Here is a 25,200-nt window from a genome sequence, read left to right as displayed (position 1 = left end):
AAGAGCTAGTAGTTACATAGTTTCTGTGATATTTTAGGACATTGTACATTCTCCATCACAAATACGGTATTTTCATTTTCAGATAGGTGGGAAGCATGTTCTTCTGGTCTGGGTTGGGTGGAGAGCAGTTTTAGCAAATCAATATCTTTGGTGCCAGGACACAAAAAAGTACCTCTCAGAAGTGGTACTTGGGCATTTAGTCAGCGTGGGCTTTGGGTCAGCTTACTTCAACTACTGGGTTTTGTGAGTTTTCATGGTTTGCAATTGCTTAGATTGATTTTCAGTCAAGACCATAGCATTTTGTGTGTGGTTATATTGTCCCATTTTGCTCCCACTGGGTTTGGATGATAGGTTCGAGCAATCCTTTTATTAGACAGAAGATGCAAAATGAAGTGCAAGTTGTAGGTAAGACTCAGTGTATGTTCTTTTAAGTATTTGCTTTACTGGCAAGATGACATAATAATTGTTGGTTTATGACTTTCTTCTTTGAAATGCCCATAAACTCTGCTAATGCAATCTGTTCAGGAAAGGAGCCTACACATATATTCCATCTCTCTGAGGTAGTTTTGATATGATGTAAAGTTATGCCAACTTTATTTTTTGATATCATAGTCTGACCTTAATAGCTAAAGGAATGTAACATAGTCTGACATATAAAACTAACAGTGCAAAGAATAAACACAATGTGATGTTTAATTAGTGAAGTGATGTTCCATTTGTATTAGTAGTCTGGCGTATTAATATAATATGGTCTCTGGAATCTAGTGTGATTTCAGTTTCCCAGGAGTCTAGAGTGATGTTTTAGTCTGAAGAGTGGCTCGTCGGGTTGCAATCTGTTACTGCGTCTTTGGTGTAATGTCACAGTCAGTTATCAGGTTTTAGAGTTGTGGCAGTTTGCTGCCCATTTATTATGGTGTTGCCAAAGTCCATCACCCTCATTTTACAGTGCTATAATCTATTGTACTACAAATCAATTGAAATACAGGTGTTAGGGAAATAGGTTAGTTTAAATTAGAAAGGCTCTTTATCATAGTTTTAACAAGCCACTTGCTGCATCATTTCATATGGGATCTTCTAAAGGATCATAACTGGCTCAGCCCTCCATCTAAACTTCCTAGCTCTCACAGTTTTACCACTTGTGCAGTATGAATACCAGGGAAAACTGCATCACAGAAGGCGTAACACACGATGCAGGTTTATAAACCTGTTTAGTGTAATGGCTTTTAAAAAATAAACATACAAGCACATGCCTTTTTTGCTTAAAGTGGATCCCCAGTTAACTTTTATTTGCTTTTTCTATTGGGGTCTCAGGAATCATTTTGTACATTGTATTTGTATTTCTTACAGCCTTTACTAAATATTTTATGTTTGATTACAGGTTTGCCTGACTCTAAGGTATTTGGATGTGAACAGGCAGAAGTGAGTACCTATAAAGACAAGGTAATTCTGTACATGTCCCTAGAAGGATGTAGGGTCCACTTTGTAAACAGCCTTTACCATCTACACCTCTTCTTCTATTGAAGGTTTCTGGGCCAGTACACATACAGTTGAGTGAGTACAAGCAGATAAAATAGGTATTTTTGCAAGAGGTCTCTTGTGGTGCACCTGGTACATTGCAATGTAACAACATCATGTAACCATCCTTTCATCTATTGAAGGTTTTTCAGACGCTACCACACATTTCAGTGGGCATATGTGAGTCCCAGCACAACAGCAGGTACCTGTTTGGTAGATTTCCCTTGTAGTGCACTGGGTACATTGCAATATAACAATGTGCTTTAATCATCTTTTCTTCCATTGCAGGCTTGCAAACAGGGCCACACACACACACATTTGAACAGGCATACATGAGTACTTGTACAGCAACAGATAATTGTTTGTAGAGTTCCCTTGTGGTTCACCTGGTGCATTGTAATATAACTATGTGCTGAAAATCATTTTTTTTATTGTAGGTTTTGCAGACAGTACCATACATTTGAATGAGCATACATGAGTACTAGCACAATAACGGCCACCTGTTTCGTAGAGTTCTTTTATGGTGCACCTGGTACGCTGCAAAATACTAATGTGCTTTAACCATCTTTTCTTCTATTGTAAACTTTACTAACAGTAAGCAGAAAAAAATGGTAATTACTTGGCAGTTCATTGTGGTGCACTTGGCACACTGTAATATAACACTGTGCTTTAGCCAATTCTTGTTTTATTGCTTGGCTTTACAGACTGTACTACATATAGGTTTGGATGGACAGCAGTGAGAACAAGCAGGAATAATTGAGGTAATTACCTGCTACATGTTTCCTGAGATGCCTTACTATTGTGTGACAGACTGTATTCATGAGCAAAGGCACCAAGATAAACCTTTTTTCCAGGGTTTGTGGCTTAGCAGGCTAAGACCAGTTATTGAAATGTTCAAGCACAAAGCTGTAACTTCTCTGGAGGGTGGTTCTTTACCACAAAGAAAGAAATGTTGCCTGGTACCAAAGAAGAATGGATGAAGGAAATTGTGGAGGCTGAGACCCAGAAACTACGAAGCATTGTTTGCATACAAGTTGGGGAACTGTTTCAAAAGAGTTTAGTGTGGGCCTGATTTGTACAACATGTGCTGAACGGAACATTTTTGGGGACTTTTCTACAGGCAAGAAATGGAGTGATGGCTGGAAACTCGATTACCTGAAATGTCTTTAAGTAGCAACATTCATAAATTTGCTCTGGTGCTACTGAGAAACAGAAGTGCTGGTGTCCGATATGGTTTTGGAATGCACACAAAGCTGACAGAAACTGCCACTGACCGAACAAAGATACTAGAACTGTTTGAACAGCAAAGATGAGGAGATAAAGATCCGTATTAACAATGTGCTGCTGACAGTCAGAATGAACGCTTTAACGTAGTCTGTTTATGACCACCCTGAACACCTAGAGTTGTATGTGTAAATGCCAGAAAGCTGTAGAAGAAAGCCTATGCCTTTGAGTTCCTTGAGGCCATCAACAGCATGATATGCTCTGAAGCTAAGGCAGAACTTTGTAACACACAATATCACATATTGATAGTTGATGACAGCACAGATATTTCTGTTGCAAAAATGACCATCTGTACTTCAAGTTTCGATCTGTAACATCAAAACAGCAGAACACACTGCTTGAAGGCATAGACTACTTGCAATGCTAAGGCTATCATTACAGCTGTGAAAGACCTCTAAATTGCCAATGAGATGGACCTTATGTAAATGGTCATATGGACATCAATGCAGCATCTGTGATGCTCGGCACAAACAATAGTATAGCTTCTCACCTTAAACAATCAATTCCACATCTAGTTGAACAGCATTGTGTCACCCACCGAGTTAGACTGATGGAAGAAGGTACAAATGATAAAAGAGATGGAGACACTATTGAAGACTGCCTAGAGTGTGTTCTCCAGATTTCTTGTAAGGAAATCCAAGCAAATTAAGTTGCATCAGTCACTGAATATGAAGTGGCCTCCTTTTAGCCACTGAATGTTGTGCTGTGGCTTTCAAGGCATTTTGCACTTGGAACACTAGTGCATAATTATGAGGTTGTTCTTGAGTACTTTGAGCATGAGAAAGTTGAAGAGAATTGCACAGGTGCTAAATATTGCTACAAAAGTTATCTGAATCAGAATACCATATTTCCTGTGGAGTACTTAATGATATTGTGCATTAATTTGCATCTTTGTGCAAACTATTCCAAAAAAGCTCTTTGACCACTGTTGAAGCTGTACAGTATGCACAAGCAATAATTGGCCAAATTAAGGAACAGTGCTCAGGTGGCACTATCTTTTGGAGAAGCACAGAAAGAGATCTGAGTGCTTTGCACAAGGAAGACCAAGAGTTCAACAATCAGCCACTTTTGTCTTTTGCTTCCTTCCTTTGGGAGCACATGCAAAAAAGGTTCCCTAAAGATGAAGCTAAGGAATGGGCAAGTTTTGCATTTCAGGTAACAGTACAGTAACGCAATTGCTTTTTGACTTTGGGTGTGAGAATGTACAAAGACCTGTTGAAAAGTATAAGAGAGTCTTAGTTTTGGGTTATTGTGAAATACCAGACGATGTTTTTTGACAATACAGAGAATATATGTGATGGAAGAACATGCAATGGATGGGTTGTTAACCATTTTTAAAAACCGTGGTGAATTACACAATGCACAATGCTGCTCAATATAATATGATGTCTCAGCTTGTTTATGTCTGTACAACATTTTAAGTGTTGTGTGAAAGTTCTGAATGAGGATTCAGACTCATGAACACTATCAAGTCTTAATTGAGAAACAGACTTAAGGAGAAACATTTGGATATGCCGATGAGGACAAAGGCATACCTCTTGAATGGGAAAGTTGACCTTGGTAGAGTTTATCTGCACTGGAAAAATTTCAAGGACTAACAAGGGAAGCAAGCATGTCACACATCTAGTGATGGCACTTGATTTTTCTGATTCCCTTGTCCCCACACAGTCCATGTTTTCCTCCATGTCACAGATTTCAAAAACTACCTCTCAGCAAGGAGATCATGCTATTACCCAGTAAATTGCGCACAAAATTGTAAATGTGTTAGGTAATTGCGCAAATTACTGTACATTTGTCTTCTTGTACAGGCTCCAGACGTTTACCCACTCAATGAACAGTGCTCCAATTGAGAATATTCAGTAAATCATATAATAGTACAACCTTTGCAATACTGTCATTTTCTAAACCTACAGTGTGTTTGCCTGTGTAACAAAACCACGTAATGGCATATGTATCCACATTGCAAAACTATTACATGGAGTTCTATGTGTGGAAATGCACCTTCTTCATCCTTGTTGTAAACAAAGGTTTGGAGTGGTATTTGCCACTAATTTTTGTAGCTGCAAGTTCTTGGTGCACATAGCCTTGGCTGCAATGCACAGAGACCTTACGCTGGCGCACACTGGGAAAAAACAGAAGGAAGATTGGATGGGATGCCTGCCACTTTACACCATGGAGTACATTCATTAACAAGTCATGCAGCGCAGCAAGTCAGCTTGCTGCGCTGCACTGCATGACATGGAAATAGCAGCAATGTGCCGTATCCAACGTTATATGATGCTTTCCTGCCTATTGACAGCGCTGGTGCACAATATGCTGCCTCACCCCAACGCAGGCACTTATGCACCATGTTGCAAGAGTGCCTGCATTGTACGCAGGATTGATTTTGCGCATGAAGTGTTTCCTCCCTCCACAAAAACAACCCTCTGTGCATTTGTCTCTTTCTATGTGTGCTGCACAATGCAGCACACATGGAACAAAGAAAAACTGAGGAGAAATAAACATATAACTCACCTGTGGAAGTGTAGCAGCTTTGGCGTATTCCCAGGTCTACCACTTCTGGCAAATCTGTGAATACATCAAAATCCATGGGTGTTGCGTGGGAACACACACACCACCCATGGAATGCCTCCCTGGGACAGAGTAACACAATGCAGTGATTTGCTATGCTTTGCATAACTCTGGATTTATCAAGCCACACAGGGCCACACAAGGTGGCCTTGCAGGGCTTGATAAATTGAATTTTAAGGGCTGAGTTGATTTTGCACCCCATTGTGTGCTGCCAAAGCAACACAATCCTGTGTAACTTTGTACCTTAGTTCACTCCTCTGCTCATCCACAACCAGCAGCTGGCAGAACCAACAGAACACACATAAAAACCAGGATGGTGAGTAAAGATGAGCCCCTCCCATTTCAAGTCACATCTGCCTCCGAATAGTCCTTCCTACACCCTTCTCTTTTTAGGTTGTGGTGCAGGGACCAAACTCTGGAGCCCAGCCCACAGGAGGCCTTTAGCAGATAGGGACATAGGGGTGGACATTTTCTTTGACGTATTGTGTATGTAAGTGGACACACCAAGGCTGTAAATTGTACATTGATGGAGCTCGGCACAGCTGAATAAAGGAATCAAGACGTTGGGATTGTGGTGCAAAGGAGTGTGGCATAGCGTTGTGACAAAATACCTATCAATTAGAAGAAAATAGGATCACACTGAAAAGAAATGTAGGAGGGTAAACCTAGATATTGTTGTATTCGCTGAGGGACACCACCAATCACTGAATAGTTTTAGCCTTTAAAATATCCTATGTTTTTTAAAACTTTATTTTATTAAATCCCAAATAGACATATATTGACTTGACAATACAAAACTCCATTCCATACATGTGGACATTACAACAACATTCATTTTACAATACATATCACATATTCAATCGATTATAATGGGAATGATACAGATCTTTTCTCCAAAAAGCTTTCACCAGAAGGATTCTATCCCTTCTTTAAGGGCCTGCAAATTCTCACAACTATAAAACATATGCAGTGTGTAAGCTGGTCCTTCGCCACATCTAGGGCACTTATCATCCACCCTCTTACCCCAGACAAACAGCTTGGCCAGAGTAAAGTACAATCTAAACATCGTTTTATAATATTGGGCCCTCAAATTAGAAGAGAGAAGCATTTTCATCCCTACACTATTCAACATCAAAATATCCACAGCCTCCTCACCTAGCCTTTTTAGCCCAATACTCTTCCTGATGATTTAGGTTGTCGGGAACCGGATTGATCAGAACAGTATACAGTTGCTCTATTTTACATCCTGAATGCGGAATGATGTCTAAAAGGGGAACTCTTTCCAGTGACAAAGTGGTCTGTCCAATTTTTTCAAATAAAATCTCTTATCTGTAAAGTACATAAAGAAGGTCCTGTTACCTAACTCATATTCATGCTGATATCAGAAAATGCAGATAGCTGGTCAGTTAGATAGAGATCACCTAATTTATTGAGACTAGAAAGCTCCCATTGCTACCCAAAGAGATCATAGGATATTGTTGGAAAAAGCAGAGACAACAAGAGGGGAGTATACCGATTAAATTATTTAATACCCATTAGTTTACTAACCTTCTGCCAGACCCTCCAGGCTGCAGCCAGAGCCTTGAACCTCACTTTTTTTTTAATAGTAACTAGGCTCTATCTATCTGGGCGCTAGCTCAGAAATTTTAGGAAGTCTCACATCTTCTTCGGTCCCCAATGAGCTACACCTTTCTACCGAAAACAAAACTACCATCTGCTGAAGGGCAGACCAATAGTAAAATAACAAACTGGGAATCGACCAGCCCCCCGCTCTCGTGGGGCCCGCCGGATCTTCTTGTACTGCCACACGACATGAATACACATTAAATTGATTTTCCAAAGCAGAGACTAATCCAGTTCAAGGGGTATGGTTCAAAATAGATACAACACCTTAGGCAGAACCAGCATTTTAAACACATTACATCTTCCTATAAGAGATAAAGAAGGCTATGAATATGCTTTAAATCGGAGTTTATATTGTTTATTAAAGGATCAAGGTTAATCTGTTATGGAGAGTTTACCTTGGATGTTATCTTAATGCCTACATATGAAGTGGCATCCACCTTACGGGTGTCATTCAGATTAATATTGGCTACCCAGAGTTTCTCCCAAATTCCACAGCTATTTTCTCAACCTCCAGCATAGCGGTATGCCGATCTGGAGTTATTATTGCAATGTGACCAGCAAAAGCTAACACCTTAGTGTCAAACTGATTTACCCAGACTGGTTTGATAGTCTGGCTTTGGGTGAGCTCCTCAATGAATACATCTATATAGAGGGCAAACAAAATTGGAGAGCAGGGACATCCCTGTAATGTGCCTCCGTAATAGTAATCTTCTGAGATTCTTGGCCCATAAAATGTAACCTGCAGAAGGTGCATAATACAATGCCCTTAATTTTCTGAACCAGCTGTGGGCCAAACCATTTTAGCTTCAGCACTGACCTTAAATAACACCATGATACTCAATCAAATGCTTTTTCCGGGTCTAGGAGAATAATAGCCATTCGAGCTTCCATGGCCTCCACTATATCAAACAGAGTGATAGCTCAACAGATGTGATCCAACACATCTCTGACTGGTATGAACCTGTGTTGCCACGGCGAGACTAAATGGGCTATGACCCCCCCCCAGCTGAGTTGCTAAAATCCTAGCATATAATTTAGGATCAGCATTAATCAATATGACTTAATGAGCCAGGATTATCAGGGGGTTGTTCTTTTTTAGAAAAATCACAATATTTGTGCCCTGCCATGATTGGGGAGTCCTCCTAAAAAAAGATCTAATATAAACAGAGCTAACTCAGGATAAAACATTTTATGAAATTCAAGAGGAATTCTATCGGGGCCTGCTGTTTTCCCTGAAGCCAGGGACTTTAACACACTGACAACTTATTCTGATGGAATATCTGCTTCTAGGTTCTTGCACTGACTTCTTCATAAAGCACCTGATGTCTCCCCTGGCTTACCACCAGTGGAAAGGGTGTTTGCGGAGTGTGTTTGGTATAATAAGCCTTAAAAGTTGTAACAATGTCTAAAAGGTCTGTGGCAGAGGTCACATCACCCCTTTTGATACAATCAATATTACTATTCACTTCCTTTTGCCTATTGCTCAAGGTGAGGTGTCTACCTATAGTTTCATTGTATTCATAGCATTCAGTTTTGTGTGATTGATATTTTTCTGCCAACACCTTGACATATTGACTATTAAACTTTGCCTTTACTATTGCAATTTCTTGTTAGATTTGTGTGACATCCTGTCCTGAAATAATCCCATGGGTGTGACTCTCTTCCAAAACAGCCAACTGTCTGCAAAATCCCTTGATCTCTGCTTCTGGATGCTTCTTCTGGCTGGCAACATAATAGATAGTCTCAACTCTTACCCCTGCTGTAAAAGCGTCCCACACCATCTTTCGTGAGACGCTATATGTATTTAAGTAAAAAAAACTCTGTTACTCAGTTCCTCATATATTCAATATAGCAAGTGCTTTGCAAATATTCCCTGTCAAACGTCCATTTGACCTGGAGGTCTAACACCACTCAACTCTCCTACTTCAAAAATAGGTGGATTATGATCTGAAAAAAGCATAGGAAGCTTCTGTATGTCTGCCATACCCGCTAAAACGGCAGAAACCCAGAAGTAGTTTAACCGACAAAACTTTCTATGTGGACAAGAAAAATAGGAGAAGTCAGGGTTCGTTTTTTAAAAATAATTCCATATGTCTACCAACCCATGACTATAGTCTAAAGAAACCAGAGCTTTAAATACCTGTGTTTTTTCCCATAAGTATCACCAAGTTAAGTTTCTGAGTTGTTTTCATCCTATAAAAATATTTTATTCATCAAACAGAAGTACAAAAAATGGTCTTTCACAACTATTGAAATATATTTTTTAATGTTTGTATAGTTTACATAGTTATTTAAATGTTATGTGTCAGGAAAAACCTGACACTGTACAGTCTTTCATTTCACACTTTGTACAGCATGTCAGACAGTTGACCTTACAAAATCCTGGAACTCTGTAGTAAGAAGGAAAAGTAATTGCAAGAAGACAAACTGACTTTTGACTTATGTCTCTAAACACAGAGTAAATGTGACAAGAACAAGATTTAAAGACGTCTTTATTGCTGCCTCACTTTCTTACGGAACAGATGACCTGTTCTTTGTCAACTCACCAGAAGGGGTGAGTAGGTTCTAAAAATAGCTTGACCTGATAAAATATGACTCGCCATAGCAAATGGGTGACTAGATTTTTTGAGGCCTGCACCATACACTAGTATCACCCTGGGTCTTTCCATATTTATTTTAGACTGTTTCTGCAGCTGGGGTACTCTGTGTGCACATTGCACCTCCTGGGACCATCTCCAGCCCACCAATTCAAGGAGGGCCTTCTAAAATAACTTCACAACAAACAACCTAATATCGGAGCCTTCTCTGCCTTCTGGTACCCCTTATTTCTATAGGCAGTTCCGGCACTGGCGTTTTTCTTGATCCTCTAGCTTCTATCAAACATCCGTCAATTGGGCCTCATATGCATTTGCCTGACCCTGAGCCCCCGCCAGATCAACCTCCAGAGCTGATGTTCTAGTTTCTAGGTTGGGCAGTCAGTCCACAATGGCAGCACAAGACTTAGCCATTTTACGAACCACTCCTTGTAATTTATGTGTTGCCGCTTGAGTCCTGTGGCTGTCAAGCCTAGTCTCTTCTCTGTGTGACATAATGCATTGATAAAATGCCTTCAACAATGGGGGGACTAGAGTTTTGTATTTCCTCAAGACCCATCGTCAAACCACCAACTAGCTGCTCAGTTGGCGAATAGTCCCACTACAGACCTTTCCCAGTGTTGCCCATTCCTGCACTCTTTTTGCTAGTCTTACAGGCGGTAAGCACAATATCTTGATCCATGTCACTTACATGTTAATAACTAGAGTCAGAAGTTGCATCAGAGTCCTCGTCTGACCATTCCATGCCTTCTGATAAGGAAAATAAACATGAATTACCATCTATCACAGACCACGCTTTCCCCCTCCTACTGTTATGGGGACTTCTAAGAGGTCCATGTGCCTTACTAAGATTGGGGGAGGGACCGACTTCTTTGCAGCCACCTAAATTGAATAACCCATCCTTGATTACCAGCCTGCCCGTGCCCCCTATCTCACAGCATTCTCTTTAAGTCCATGAGAGCCCTCTATTTTTTGTTCTGCATTTTGAGAAGAGGGGTGGCTTTCAGTGGGTCCCCCAGCTGATGATGTAGGTGTGTTTTCTCATTGACAGCAGCCGCCACTATAGCTATAGCTGTCTCCGTGGCCTCGACTGAGTTCAAAGCTGCCGGCTAACTGGTGTCTTGCTGGGAGCCTGAAAAGGATTTCTGCCCCTTCTCAGAGTCAGTCACCAGCTCTTCAATCTCTGTGTCTTGCCAGGGTGAAGGCCCATGCAGGAGGGCCATAATTGAGGGACTAGACTCCAGGGAAAGGGGGAGGGTCCCCCCTCCCTCTATTCTCTGATGCCTCAGTTTAAAGCTCCTAATGGTGGGCGCCGTCTGCTCACCTGCCCCACTCTTGCTCCGGATCCATCAGGCTCTGAGTCTGCAGTTTTTTTAGCCATTCTTAAGGCAGACCATTTAGGAGGACTGCCGCCCACAGTCTTAGGGCCCATTGGACCGGTCATCTGAATGCCAAAAATGGCCCGACAAAGTCCAGAAGTTTTAAAAACTGCAGCTGTCAGCCGTTCCCAAGCACAGAATAACTTTCTCCAGCAGTAAATGAAGCGTGGTTACCAGTGCCCGGAAGGCTTCTTTGTAGTGCTTGAAGAAGCCCCACCACACTGACAACCAACATAGTAGTCTGGGAAACACCCCTTCTAGCTCAAATCCAAGTGTTCTCAGACCTCCGGGAGCCTAGACATAGAGCCGCTCCCCAGCCAGATCAGCCAGCTGCCATTCTCAGGAGAGAAATGCAAGGAAAAGATTAAGAGAAGGGAGCCTCACTCCTTGCTGCACTGAATAATTACCACCTGCCACCCTGAGCATTGAAGAGTGGAGATGTCTAGCTTGTAGCTTGAATCTCTAAGGTCCAATACTGCCTTCCATGTATGGCAGTTGCATCAAGCTGACCCCACAGTGCTCTTGGGTTCAATTACCTGCCTGAGAGCCTGCTTGCCCCTGTAGAACTTCCCTCCTGTATCCCAAGGTTGCAGAAGGTATTGGCAAAGAGGCAACTGTTAGCCTTCTAGAATATTAGCTACAAGAAAACCAGAAGACCAGTTCCAACAGGACATTTTCTTGTTTGCCCATTTGGAACATCTCTTGTGGCAGGGGAGTTCAGAATGTCCTGTGGACAATGGATGCTGTTGCTGCTAGAGAGATATCCTATGGAACCATTGGAAATGAACATTTTAATGTGGACCAGAATAGGAGTACTAGCCTGGTCCCTCCTCTGGAAACTTGTTTGCAAAACAGGGTGTGGAGATTTGGAGACTTGTGTTTTTTATACAGAAGAATTCTTTAAAGACGGGACTTAGAACAGTTTCATCAGAGGAAAAGCTGGCAGTATTCCAAAACTACTTAAAAAAGACACAACCATGGTGGCTTGACATTAATGGTGTTTGGAATGATATTCAAAGCTATAGCAGGAATGCTTAAGAGACAGCCTTCCTCGCCCAGACCTCCTAAAAGGTCAACCTGCACAACAGTATCTAAGATTGAGATTAAGTATTTGTTCAGGACAAACAAGAAACCAACATTTATACTGCTTGAGTCAGCTGCAAAGGATGCCCATATTCTGCACCCCAGACAATTATCGTCGCTCAAGTCGACTGGGCTTGATCCAGGGAAATAACTTTAAAAAGTATTCTACACTTCTGCAATAAGTAATTAAAAGTATAAGTATTCAGGTGTGGACTCCAGGCCAACATTCTATGCTCTAACACAGTTAATGCTACATTTACATTTCCAAGGAAATTATAGAATTACAAGGTAATCAGGTTAATGCACCATGTGGAACATGCCATTGGTTTTAGAAAAATACTGAAACAATAATATTTTTTGATATAGTTGTTCAAACTGCACTTCTCTCTCTGTCACTTCAAATAACACGTCTTACTATTACCAAATGTAATGGTGCTCACGTTACTGTCCTCAGAAAGATCAGTCGAGAGAAGCCTGTTGAGATTCATATTTGCTGTCATAAATTGACAAATGATATGGTTGGAGAGCACTTATTCAGTGAGCTATTTTGCCAACTGTGCTACCTTATGTCACAGAAATATCTTTGAGAATTTCTGCTAGCAAAATAGGTCGAGTGTTAAAAAAAAATTAATAAAGTGCAATCGGACCATGACATATTATTTTTTGCTATTTTATTTTTTGATCAGATGTATTTCTCCCATTTAAGGGTTCATGAAGAGGCAAGTGTTGCCATGAAACCACTTAAGGTTTTTCACACAAAGCCCTAATCACCAACATCTGTAAACAGAGCTTTGTGCCAAAACTCAGGCTTCATTGAGGTAGGCAGAAAGTAGCGAACACTTTTTTTTCCACGTTTCTAACTCTGCATGTGTGCGGCACTGTACAGCACAGAAACCAAGTGGGAAAAATGTAGGTCTAAGCATAGTATTTTACACTGGAAAGATACCCTTCCTTTACAAAACCTGTGCTAAACAAATGCAGACCCCTTTGTATTATGATGCAGATTATGTGCATTACGCTAAGTAGCCATCAAGTTTTCCAGCACTTGGAAAGAGACCAGCAGTGTTATATCTCAGTAGATACGGTGCTGTGCTGTTTTCTCACCTTCACGTAGTGAAGGGCAGCAACTTTGGTTGCCCTGCTTCTTTAAAAAATAGTGATTTTGCCCCTTCATCTATATATATAATACTTCAAGAACATCAAAAGCATGTTAAAAGTCTTGTTTTGCTAATGTGATATGTGAATACAAGAAGATCCCATGTTAAAAGGAAAATAATCTCATGAGGCCTAATACATGTTGTTTGCAGAAACAGGAACTCTTGAGGTGGAAACAACCAGAGGGTTCTGGGGTAACCTAGCCAGGTTAAGGGTGTGGGCTTATCTTGATGCAATGCAGAGAGGAAAACAATAAAACTACCTTCTGGTAGACTAGAAAGATGTTTATCGCTGTCCCAGTACATAGAGTTCAAATGAAAGAGGAATAATTTCACCCTTATAGAGAGGTCAACCTGTTTCTGCCCATTTAATCGCCCATAATGGGTGCATTGAGCTTTCTTCAGGACACAGCTTCTCTGGAATATTCACTCAAATAGATGGGATTAGAAGTTTATACAGAATCAAAAAATCCTTCTGTGGGTTAAAGTGCTCCATCTCATTGATACCTAATAGGGAAAATAACTATAAAATGATGAGCACATATTACACAACCTACTCTAATAAAGGTCAGCAATAAGCCTCTATTATATTCCCAACTCCATCTTCGGGTTAGTAATGCTTCAACTCTTGCATGGCGGCAAAGGGGAAGGGAACCTAGAAAAGCACAGATATCTCCCAAAGGTAAATACATTTTGACCTCTATTGAGGGTCCAACCCCCTCCCCTTCTTTTATAACTCTACACACTGGAGGCACCAACAAAAAATGTTCTAATGTACCCGAAGTATTTTTATTACGTTTTCCCCTTCTGCATTTCATCAAGATACCCTGACACTAGATTATTCATGTATTCCGAGTGTTGAATTTGCATAGACAATGTAATAATGTAGAGAAAAATAATGCACACATTTGAAGGCGTGCACACCAGAATGGCTGCCAATGTTCACAAAGGGTACTTATAAATGGCTTATTAATATGAAATGTTGAACTTATGTTGTATTACTGTAGTAATATGTCATACTGAGGGTTATGTATTATGTGTAAGTCTTATTAACCGTAGGCCTTAACTTAGCGAGGTCCTGGCCTAGTTGCATAGCCTCATGTCAAGCTGCATTTCTTAACCGACTTCCAAAATGGATGCTTAGAGAATTAAATTGTGATTTTCCACTGTGCTGACCAAATGCTTGTAGCTTATATCCGTTCTCATGAGAACTGCTTGCTAAGAGATGATGTACTTGCGAGTGCAACAATGTTTAATGTAATGTGTGTAAGACTGACTTTCCCAGGAGAAGACAATAAGTTTACTGACTGGAGAATAAGCTGAAACAATATTGTTACCTGATGAGGACAATGACTAGAACAGAAGAATGTGAGCTAATCATCGACATGTGAACCATGTACTAGCAGAGACTTTAGATATGGAGTTTTATTTTCATTGGATTAACGGGAAACATGCGATTCTTGAAACAATAGGGACATGGGAAGTAGTTTTAGGAAATCTAACTTAGCCGAACTGCACTGAGAATATGCACCTCATTTTTGCCTATTTTTCCGTCTTGAGAAGACATACTTAACTTTATTGCTTAAAGAGACTTTGCTTTTTTTCTGAACTTTGATGCTGAATCCTGATGCCCCACTGACCAGACTGATGTCCTGATGATGAAGACTGTCTTAGGTTGCTGATCCACTTGAGGAGAGGTATACTGTCAATGTGAATGATTGCTATATCAATTTGCTTTCTAGGTACCAACCGCTATTTTTGATACAGCCATACTTAGTTGTTTTCCAAATTCATGTTAACTGAATTGTTTTGCAGGAAGGCCAAACGTGCTATTCTAATCTGATATTAGTTAGAGTTCTCACTAATGAAGGTCTCTACAGATAATATCAATGTCTTTTATTTGCTGAATTCTAAATGTATGTTATATCGTTTGCGCAGTTATTCTTGCTATTAATTTGTACTGTAACCTTGGAATGTGTAGTAGCTCTAGCTTTGATTAGATTGCGATTCTTTCGCCGCTTTGGTCAGCCAGTGTTGTTGCTGTATGTTTATCATTTTATTTTGAGAATGAGTTACGTAACATTAGACTTGTTAATATAGAGAAACAAACATTCTAACTTTTACACAAAGGTGTGGTTATTCGTGACTGCAAGGTCATGATGTGTGATATTACTGACTCCTACTGATCACTAATGTTATTGATTGTTATTGGTTATTGATCTGTGCATGTTGGGGATATATGGTGGGAAAACCTTGAAGCGAGTCAAAAGGTTCATCGACCTATTCGCGTCTCCTTGTAAGTTTACTTATTAAGGTCCGACGTGCTAACAATTACCCCTCCATCCTAAGGATTATTCCACCTCAAGAGCCTCCCTGGTCTCAGGGTTATATCCCACTTTAATTTGTCAGGACCAGAGACTCCAATTATTCTTAACTTTCTTTACTGTTTTCACAGCAGCCAAGAAAAATACTACAATGATCATCAATCCAATAAGTATGACATTTTAGCATGTGACACCAACAACCAATAATGGTGTCCATTACAGTATATAAGCATTACCTCAGCCCCTCATCCTCTTTCTTTGCTGCTTGTGCAGCCATAGTTAAGTGGTTTATCCTTGTTACTTAATGCTGATTGTGACTGTTTTATCTTCAAATATATTTGCAGAATGTAACAGTTTTTTTAATTCTAACTTTTACACACTGGGGTTGCACCCTGTATTTTTTTTTGACATTTTCCTTTTCTTCATGCCAGCAGATTCTCTAAGCCTGTGTCTCTCACAGTGCTGCAATCGCTAGGAGAGGCACTGTTTGCTGGGAAGGGACAGGGAAAGCCTCGCATCAACCGTTTGTGGAGAGGAGAGCGCAGAGCTTTGCTCTTAGCCTGAGTGCCTGCCTGCGTGAGGGATCCAGTAACTCATTCTTCTCTGGGAGCAATTGCTTCTGCCTAGAAAGTTTGCATCTGCAATTTTGTGAATCAGCTGGTGCACATTTTACCATATTAAGGGGTTACAAACCCAGAGGTTGTCCTGCTGATTTACTACATTTTTCGCAAATTTCACCTGTTTTACCTAGGGTTATCTAGCTCGTTGGGTGGTGATTTTCCCAATTTACTATTCGGGAGTAGGTAGATAGTTTAGGTTTATACTGCCTGCATGGCAATACATCAGAAAAACATGGCTATCAGCCATAGGTATGTCGGGGGGGTGAGGTGTCTGAGTCCTACAAGACAGAACTGGAGTTAATCTCTATAACTGATTTGGCAGTTTCCAATTTTATTGAGATGGCAATGTCTATGGCATTGTTGAGATGACAAGCATCCGTGCTTGGACCCCCCAAAAGGCTCCTTACGTGATCCTGCACAGACACATCAGCTAGATGCAAGTGGGGCCCTGAGTGGGAAGCCAGGCTTTAAAGTGCCCAATAAGTTGGCAGACTCATTTGGAAAACTACAACATATCCTGTGGACACTTCAAGTAGACCTCTCACAGGATGAAACAGGTCGTAATAGGAGACTGAGGGCCTCATTTACAAAGTTTTGGCACAGGGCAGTGTTGCAAGCCATTTTACTGCCCTGCCCTGCGTCAAAACAAAAGGGCAGGAATGTGCCAGGTCTACAAGATACAGCACATTCCTGTCCTTTTCCACTGCACTTGTGCGGGGATGATTGTTTTTGTGCAGGAAAGGACCCCTTACTGCACAAAAACAATCATGAGAGGCATTTTCATCCTTCTATATGTGCTGTAAAATGCAGCACATATAGAAAGGGGAGAAATAAAGATATTTCTCCCCGTTGCGCCACCCTTACGCCACCCCTGAGATGGCATAGGAATCTGACACATCCCAGACTTGTAAATCTGGGAATACATCAAATTTTGTCGGATTCCATGGGTGTTGCTGTGGAAACACCCACAGCAACACCCCTGGGACGCCTCTTTCACACAGTGTTATGCGTGAAAGGAGCCCATATTTACAAGGCCATGAAAAGCCACAAAAGGTGAATATGGTCCGGCCCACTGTTGCATTGGAGCATAAACAAATGATGTTCCGGTGGCGTTGTGTGGTTCTAGGGCCTCGTAACTGATGCCCTGAATATGGTCATCTGATCTGATCACAACCAAGGTGACAAAGATTCCCTCACACCGAAGACTCAGAAAAGGAGTGGAAAAGATTAAGGGATTGGCATCCCTCAGGAAGTGGAGGCCAAAAAAAACCTCAAGTTTGAGATGGCAAACATCTCCAAGGACTGGGATTTCCAGAAGGACCTATTCAATCCCCAAGCACATCAAGCAACCCCACTTGTCAGAGTGGAAGTCTACATCCAGAGTGACTTATTATCTAAAGTAGAGGATCAGGAAACCCATTGACAGAGGTCTGAAAGAGATTAGAGCAAAATGCACATGACCTTCCACTGAGGGCAAAGTTGCAGCCTATCCCAAACTCGACTCCTCAATGTAAATCTTCCTGGGAAAGCTGTAAAAGACCCCAAGCATGGTATTAATAGATCCCAGCGCCCATGTCAGGACAGATTCATGCACATAACTGGATCCCTAATGAAAATAATGGTGATGGAAGATGAGGCCAAGTGGTTGGGTAATGTGATTGACCTGGTGATTCTTTCAGACTGGTCCAAACATACAGTAGACATTTTGGGCAACACCAAATGCGCCCTGTCTATGAATCACAGATGTTCTCTTCTTCTGAATTTAGACCCCAAACTGGGTGAGTTGGCCTCTTCAGAGTCAGGCCTGAAGGCGAAAGGGAACCTATTCTGAGACAAGTTCGTAAAGACCTCTCCGAATCTGCTCAAGCCTTTAACGCTTTGAATAAGACACAATCCTCCCTAAATTGGGTTTTGATCCTCAGTGTTTATGGGTGGGTTGGGCATGGGAGTAGACAGGGACACTTAGCCGGAAGATTTGTCAACCAAGGTTCCAGAGGAAACCAAGGAACAAAGCAATTGGACTAGACTGATTAAAAATGGATAGTCACTCTTCTTCCCCTCAAGAAATAAATTAACAGGAGACATTCTGAAAGAGTTGGCAGCATTTAGAATTCAGCAAATAAAAGACATTGACTGTTATTATCTGTAGAGCCCTTCAATATCATATGTAAGAATAAAGTATTCTTCCGTAGTAAAGCAGGGTCCTGGGGCAGGACACAGAGCAACTGCACAAGTGGGTGAAGATCGCCTTAGATGCATGAGTTCTACAAACATTGCACTGGTTTCGGATAGAATTTTAGGGAACCTGAGACAACTATAAGGTCTCCTTCACTTACCATTTCGAAAGAGGTCTGTTCTATTACAGACTGGGAAATGCAAACTTAGGGCCAGATGTAGCAATATTGCAAATTGCGAGTTGCAATTTGCGAGTCCGAGCGACTCGAACATTGCAACTCGCAATTTGCAATGCAGAACGGTGTCTCAGACACCGTCTGCGAGTCGCTATGGGGTCGCAAAGACCCACCTCATTAATAGTAATGAGGTGGGTCGCAGATTGCGGCCCCATAGCGACTATGGGCACTCGCAGATATGGAGGCCTGCTGTAGTCAGCAGACCTCCATGTCGGTGACTGCTTCTAAATAAAGCAGTTTTTTTTTTCAAGTGTAGCCCGTTTTCCTTAAAGGAAAACGAGCTGCACTTAAAAAAAAAAACGAAACCTTTTGTTTCTGTATTTTTTCAGGGCAGGTAGTGGTCCCTTGGACCACTACCTGCCCTGAAAAAATATTTTGTGGTCCATTCACAAAGGGGAAGGGGTCCCATGGGGGCCCCTTCCAATTTGCGAGTGGGTTACCATCCACTTCAAGTGGATGGTAACTGCGACTCCATTTGCGACCGCATACGCGGTCGCAAATGGAATTGCATACCACTGCGAGTCGCAAATAGGAAGGGAACACCCCTTCCTATTTGCGAGTCGGAAATGCAAATGCATTTCTGCATAGGAAACTCCGATTTGCGACTCGCAAACGGCAATTTTTGCCGTTTGCGAGTCGCAAATTGTTTCCTACATCTGGCCCTTAGAGAGCAAAGGGGTATTCGAAAGATCATTTCTCCATTCAAGAGGATTCTTAAGCAATATTTTCATAGTACAAAGGAAGGACAAAGGAGTATGTCCATTGATAAACCTGAGGAAGTTCTATGGATGGCTATTTTACAGACTCTTTAATACAGAAGAAATCCATCTCATGAGAGAGCTTTTCAGTAAAGGGAAACTGGATTATGTGACCAGACATAAAGGACATCCTCCCCATTATCCCTATTTTTCCACCTCTTGGAGTTTTCCCTCGGTTTCTGTAGTGGGAGCCGATAAGGGGGTTCAAGGTATTTCTTTTCAGACTCTTTTCCACCCTATGGTGTTTTTCAGAACTCCTAAATCCAGTTTTGGTATGCTTGCATACACATGGTTGCAGACCAATAATATAGCTTGAATACACATGATCCTCATTTCACAGGACAGACAGTCACTGCTGAATCAAGCTCAGTTGGCCATATCGCTTCTGGAGATGCTGGGATTTATTATCAATCAGATCTTGTCCTATATAGAACCGAAGTACAGAATGGAAATTCTAGTTTTCACTATGAACTCTCAGAGAGCAACCTTGGGACTGCACCTTACCAAGATCAACTTGATCAAGAAGGAAGTGAGGAAGACGACAGATGTAGCACAGATTTGTGTCTGGACTCTCTCCAGAATAGTGGGACTGCTATAATGGTCTATACAGATGATAACTCTGAGTCCCCTACATCACAGGGTCCTGCCAAGAATGCAGATCAAACATCTACAGAAGGGATTGTCTTATTCAGAAGAGGTTACAATGGCAATGGATGCAAGAATGGAGATGACCTGTTTGAACCGCATGTGTGGAACTACTAGCAGGGCCCTTCACTCATCTGCATTCAAGCAAAGTCAGATATGACAAACTGTTGAAGATGGACAATGTATCTTCAGTAAAGTATGTCAACAAGTTGGGAGTTACAAGGCCTAAGAGGCTTATGGACATAGCCAAAGACTAATTTGTTTCTGCAATGCATCTATTGGGATGTCCCAACACCAAGGCACCTGGAATTCTCAATTCCAGACATAACTTCTGTGACTGGCAGTCACACCTACAGATGTTCCAATTTCTGTGCCATCGAGGGGGTACCTTGATCAGAGATTTATTTGCATCAAGACTGAACATGCAGGTTCCACAGTTGGAAACTAGACCACTCAGGTGGATGCGCTGCTACAGGATTGGAGCTATGGGTTGAATTACACCTTCTCACCATTCATCTTCATAATAAGGGTAGCAGCTCAGGCCCAGTGTCAACTAACGGAGATGGCCCTAGTGACTCCAATCTGGAGATCTCAGCCATGGCTCTCTTTGCTTCTTTAGATGTCCTATGATCTTCCAGTTATGCTTCCCACTAAAAGACATAAAAGAAGTGTTGTACCTGTTTGTCAGGTGGCCAGACAACTATGACCTTTCTAAGAAACAACTCTTTGTTAATTCAGCCATGCTTCTTTGCCTCATTTCCTGTAAAAGGGTTTCAGACGTGCAGGTACTGGACTTGTCCAGAAGATCATGTACCCCAGATGGGGTATGTTGCCAGTTGCAACAAATATAACACACAGAAAGTACTTTACCCAGATTTTCGGGACAATCCCAAATTGTGTGTAGGAAGATATGAACTCTGATCCAGAGGGGTCAATCAATTGTTGGTTCAGTCAAAGAACCCCATAAGGTGGTCTCTTCACCCCCAATGGTTAGATGGGTTAGATAGGTGATGCAGGAAGCAGGAGTTGACGTTTCTTTGTTTAGTGCTGATTCGTCCAGAAATTCCGTTTTGTTTGAGACCTTCCTTCAAGGCACTAGATTGGACAATATATTAAATACAGCTGGCAGGTCATCAGACTCCATCTTCAAAAAGTTCTATTTCATACCAGTGGCACAATTAGCTTTGTGGATGGTAAGTAAGCTTTGAAAATACATAATCGGAGCCTCCCACCCAGACACAAATTAAAACATTTCCTAGCTATCATGAAAGAAAGTTTCAGTTCTATTAATGGAACAGAGGCGAGGGTTATGCTCCAAAGCCTATCTGAGAAGGTCCACCCAGAAATTTGACTGTATTGAAAAATATTTTGGGTATAAATACACACATTTTTGGATAGTTTTTACAATGTGACAAGCAGTGGAATGGTACTGCATATGAATTTTGTTAACAAGAATAAAGTTGCATTTTAGGAAAATGTGATTCTCATCGACAGGCATAAGATTAAGAGGTCTAACTGTTGATTTATTTTCACAGTTATGATGATTAATAGTATTTAATAGTATTTCCCAAGCAAAAAAGATCAGCAAGGTGAATTTATGGCTATCCTCCTCACGAAGAAAGAGAATGAGGGGCTGAAGGAATCCCACTTTATGCTACCAAGGACACTGTTATTGGTTGTTGGTGTCATGTGTTAGCATAGTGATAAAGCATAGCACTTTTGTCCTATAAACATGAGTTTGCAGAGCATCTACCATATTTTGCTAAACTTGTATCAGATATCTTGAGATTTTTTAATATATACCCTGGGTATTTCTTGAATTCAAGTATTGTTTGGGAGGATGTGCCCCGGGTGTTATTAACCCTTCGGTCCCTCCCTAGTTTATAAATGTTCAATGTCCTGAACTGAATTACTCAGTGTAACCTGATATCCCTTGTTAGATTTGCCAGTTCTTGGCATGGTTTCCCCTGTCTTTCTGCTTCTGACCTCCTGTTTTTTATCCTGTGCTGATATTTTTAGTTGGCTTTAGGACTCTGGGCACTTTACCACTGGTGACCAGTGCCAAAGTGCAAGTGCCCCCTGTCTAAATTCTATTAGTGATTGGTTTATCCATGATTGGCATATTTGATTTACTAGTAAGTCCCTAGTAAACTGCATTATGTGTGCCAGTGGCCTGTAAATTAAATGCTACTAGTAGTCCTGCAGCACTGCTTTTGCTACCCACATGAGCAGCCTTGTAAACATGTCTCAGACCTGCCACTGCGGTGTCTGTGTATGCAGGTGTAAACTGCCCTTTCAATGTGGCAAGTGTACCCACTTACAAGGCTTAAAGCTTCCCTTTTACTACATGTAAGTCACCTCTAAAGTAGGCCCAAGGCAGGCCAATGGGCAGGGTGCAGTGTATTTAAAAGGTAGGACACATGCTTACTTTAAGTGTAATTTCCTTTTGGGAGCAGACAGAGATGTGGAGTTTGGGGTCTCTGAACTCACAATTAAAAAATACATATTTTGGTGGAGTTGGTTTTTGAATTGTAAGTTTAAAAATGCCATTTTTAGAAAGTGGGAATTTTCTTGATTAACCATTCTGTGCCTCTCTTTATCTGTGGAATGCAAGTCTGCTGTAGGAGGGACTGCCACTCTGCCTGTTGCTTTCTTGTGCTGGCCCACTGCTTGCTGCTTCTGTCCTCAAAGTGAAAGGACTGGACTTTGCTTTCTACATCCTGCTTTCCAATGTCCTCCATGGGCTTGAACTGAGATTGCCTCCTTTTAAGAAGTCTCATGGACATCAAAGACTTCATCTGCCAGTGGCTGGGCTCTTCTAATGAAAGTCCTGACTTGCCAAGTGGTGCCAACTCCAGTCATTGGGCCCTTGGAAGTGTAAGATGGTGACCTGAAGGTGAAAATCCATGCACCGACACGCTGCAGTGGAAAAATCGGCGCAGCACCTGTCCCGGAGAATCGATTCAGTGCCCATCTGGCAGCTGCAGATTCAACGCAGTGCCTGTCTCACCGCGACTCCATCAGCATAGTGTGTCTGGATTTTCCACACACCACTCCTATGACGTCAATTTCTCATCGACCCCACCCCACAGTAAGGAACCGAGGCTGCATGTCCAGAAAGCAAAGCATCGTCTTTCCAGGAGGAAAGAATCAACACATCACATCCCCTGCGCAGTAAGGAACCGATGCATCGCTTTGCTTTTCGCCACCTCACCTCCCCTGTGGCACGCATCATCTTTGTTTTTGACACATTCAGGTACTTTGTGCTAAAAAGATGCAACCATTAATTCCTATGGATTAAGACTCATTTAAACTTTTAAAAAGTGATATCTTTACTTGTGTATGTTGGATTTTTGTTGTTTCTGTTATGTTTTACTCAGATAAATATTGACTACTTGTCTAAACTTGTGTAGAGTACTTTCATGGTGTTTTCATGGCGTTACTGTGTGTATGTGTACAAATACTTTACACATTGCCTCAGAGATAAGCCTGACTGCTTGAGCCAAGCTACCAAGGGGGTGAACAGAAGTTAACTTAGGTGTGTGACTCCCATACCCCGGCAAGAGTGGAGGTCCCTACTTGGACAGTGTGCAAACCACTGCCAAATAGAGACCCCGTTTCTAACATCCCTGATAAACGTTTTAATTCAACACGATCAAGGAAAAACGAGAAGAAGGCGTTAACTCTACTATATTCACTGAACACAAAACCCTTAAAAAGGAAATAAATGTACAGTATGTAAAGAAACAACATGAACTTCCTCCTTTACCTAAAACAAGGTTATTGATCAAAAATCCTGATACGCCGATGCCCACTACACATCTTAATGCAGTGTAAATGTAGAAATCTTGCACAAAGGCGGCTCCCAAACCAAAAGCCAGCTCCAGGAGCAGAGAAATCATAATGACGGGACGACGGCCAATCCTAGAAAACAAAGATAACAAATCATGCTTTTGGTTGCAATATGAGTACTAAAGAAATAGAATCATGTAAAAACATTTCTAATAGTTCCGGGTTTCATAATTAGGCTGTTTATTGTACTATAAAATGTCTTGAAAAAGATTTCAGGTGGTGATGAAAAACCTCCATCTTTGAAACGTAATACTCCTTAGTCAGGGCAGAGTGGTTAAACCTAGAAAGTGCTCACTAAAGAGAGGTCCTATTTAAGTGTGATTATAGTGACATGGGGTATTACAGCCACACTTTTCTGTCGACATCTACTAAAAAGGAAATTCTTCAGCGCACTGTGTAATTGCCAAGTTAAGCATCACCATTGTCTCGACTTGTGTGAGCTGTGAGGAGGGGTGACCTAACTTGTGATACTACTAGTTTACTCCAGAATTCCAGGAGTAAGCACATGAGTACCACAAGAGTAAGTCACACATACTCATAGTAAAACTGCATTACTCATTAATCTTGTTGTACACATGACACATTCTTGTATTTCAAAAGCAAACCAGGAGTAGTACACGAATACGTCACACCTAATGATTGCAAACCCGCAGGACCAATAGCAGTCTTGTATTACTCCTGACTTACTCCTATATTTCACGAGTAAGCCAGGGGTATTACAAGAGAAATCCACGTGCACTGATTTCAAAATCTTTGTGAAAGTGGGCCCACTCATGCTTGCTGAACGTGCATTGTTGCTAAATCGCTTAAGAGGAGTTTCCTTGTTCAACACACAAAAGAAAGACAAAACTTTATTCCCCAACAACACTCTATGAAGTCAACACCACAACATAATTTAGGTTATGCTACCCTGCTTATAGTGACTGGCTTACTAATGATACTGCATAGTGGTGAAAATGGTTTTAATATTCGTTGAGGTGGTGAGAATTCACCAGGCCGTGTGCATATTATCGCTGAGCAATGATACTGCTTAAATTACGATTTTTCACTTATCTTTGCTAGACCGGTTACATATTCATTTTTGTAACAAACAAATACACATTTCTACGTCTGCAGTCAACGTAAGATGCTCCTGTGGGCTACACTACTGTGCTGGAAATATCAGTTTGCTTTAGTGGTTGGACCACAGAGAGTAATTTAAAGTGTCTAGGAAGAGTTCTGGAACAATGGAAAAATCAAATGTATATACTAGGAGTTACTGTGGTTCAATTTGAAAAAGGTATACTGCTCGAGTTTTACTTGAAAGCTGAAAAATATGTTACAATATTATGGTACAGCAAATATCAGATCATATTTGGGCTCTAATCATGCATGACAAGTGCAT

General features: G+C 41.3%; 1 protein-coding gene across 1 annotated transcript in view; it reads right to left on the bottom strand.

Annotated features, from left to right (window-relative positions):
• LOC138261748 (solute carrier family 22 member 13-like) overlaps positions 1 to 25,200 on the bottom strand; it is a 394,165-nt gene that overhangs the window by 237,812 nt on the left and 131,153 nt on the right. Inside the window, exon 3 of the mRNA XM_069211069.1 lies at positions 23,734 to 23,888. Within this exon, the coding sequence (XP_069067170.1) occupies positions 23,734 to 23,888 (155 nt within the window). The remainder of the gene's footprint in view (positions 1 to 23,733; positions 23,889 to 25,200) is intronic.

Source organism: Pleurodeles waltl, chromosome 10, assembly GCF_031143425.1.
Source record: "Pleurodeles waltl isolate 20211129_DDA chromosome 10, aPleWal1.hap1.20221129, whole genome shotgun sequence".
Taxonomy (NCBI): domain Eukaryota; kingdom Metazoa; phylum Chordata; class Amphibia; order Caudata; family Salamandridae; genus Pleurodeles; species Pleurodeles waltl.
Note: the sequence above shows the minus strand (reverse complement) of the source record. Positions and strands in the feature narration are given on the sequence as shown.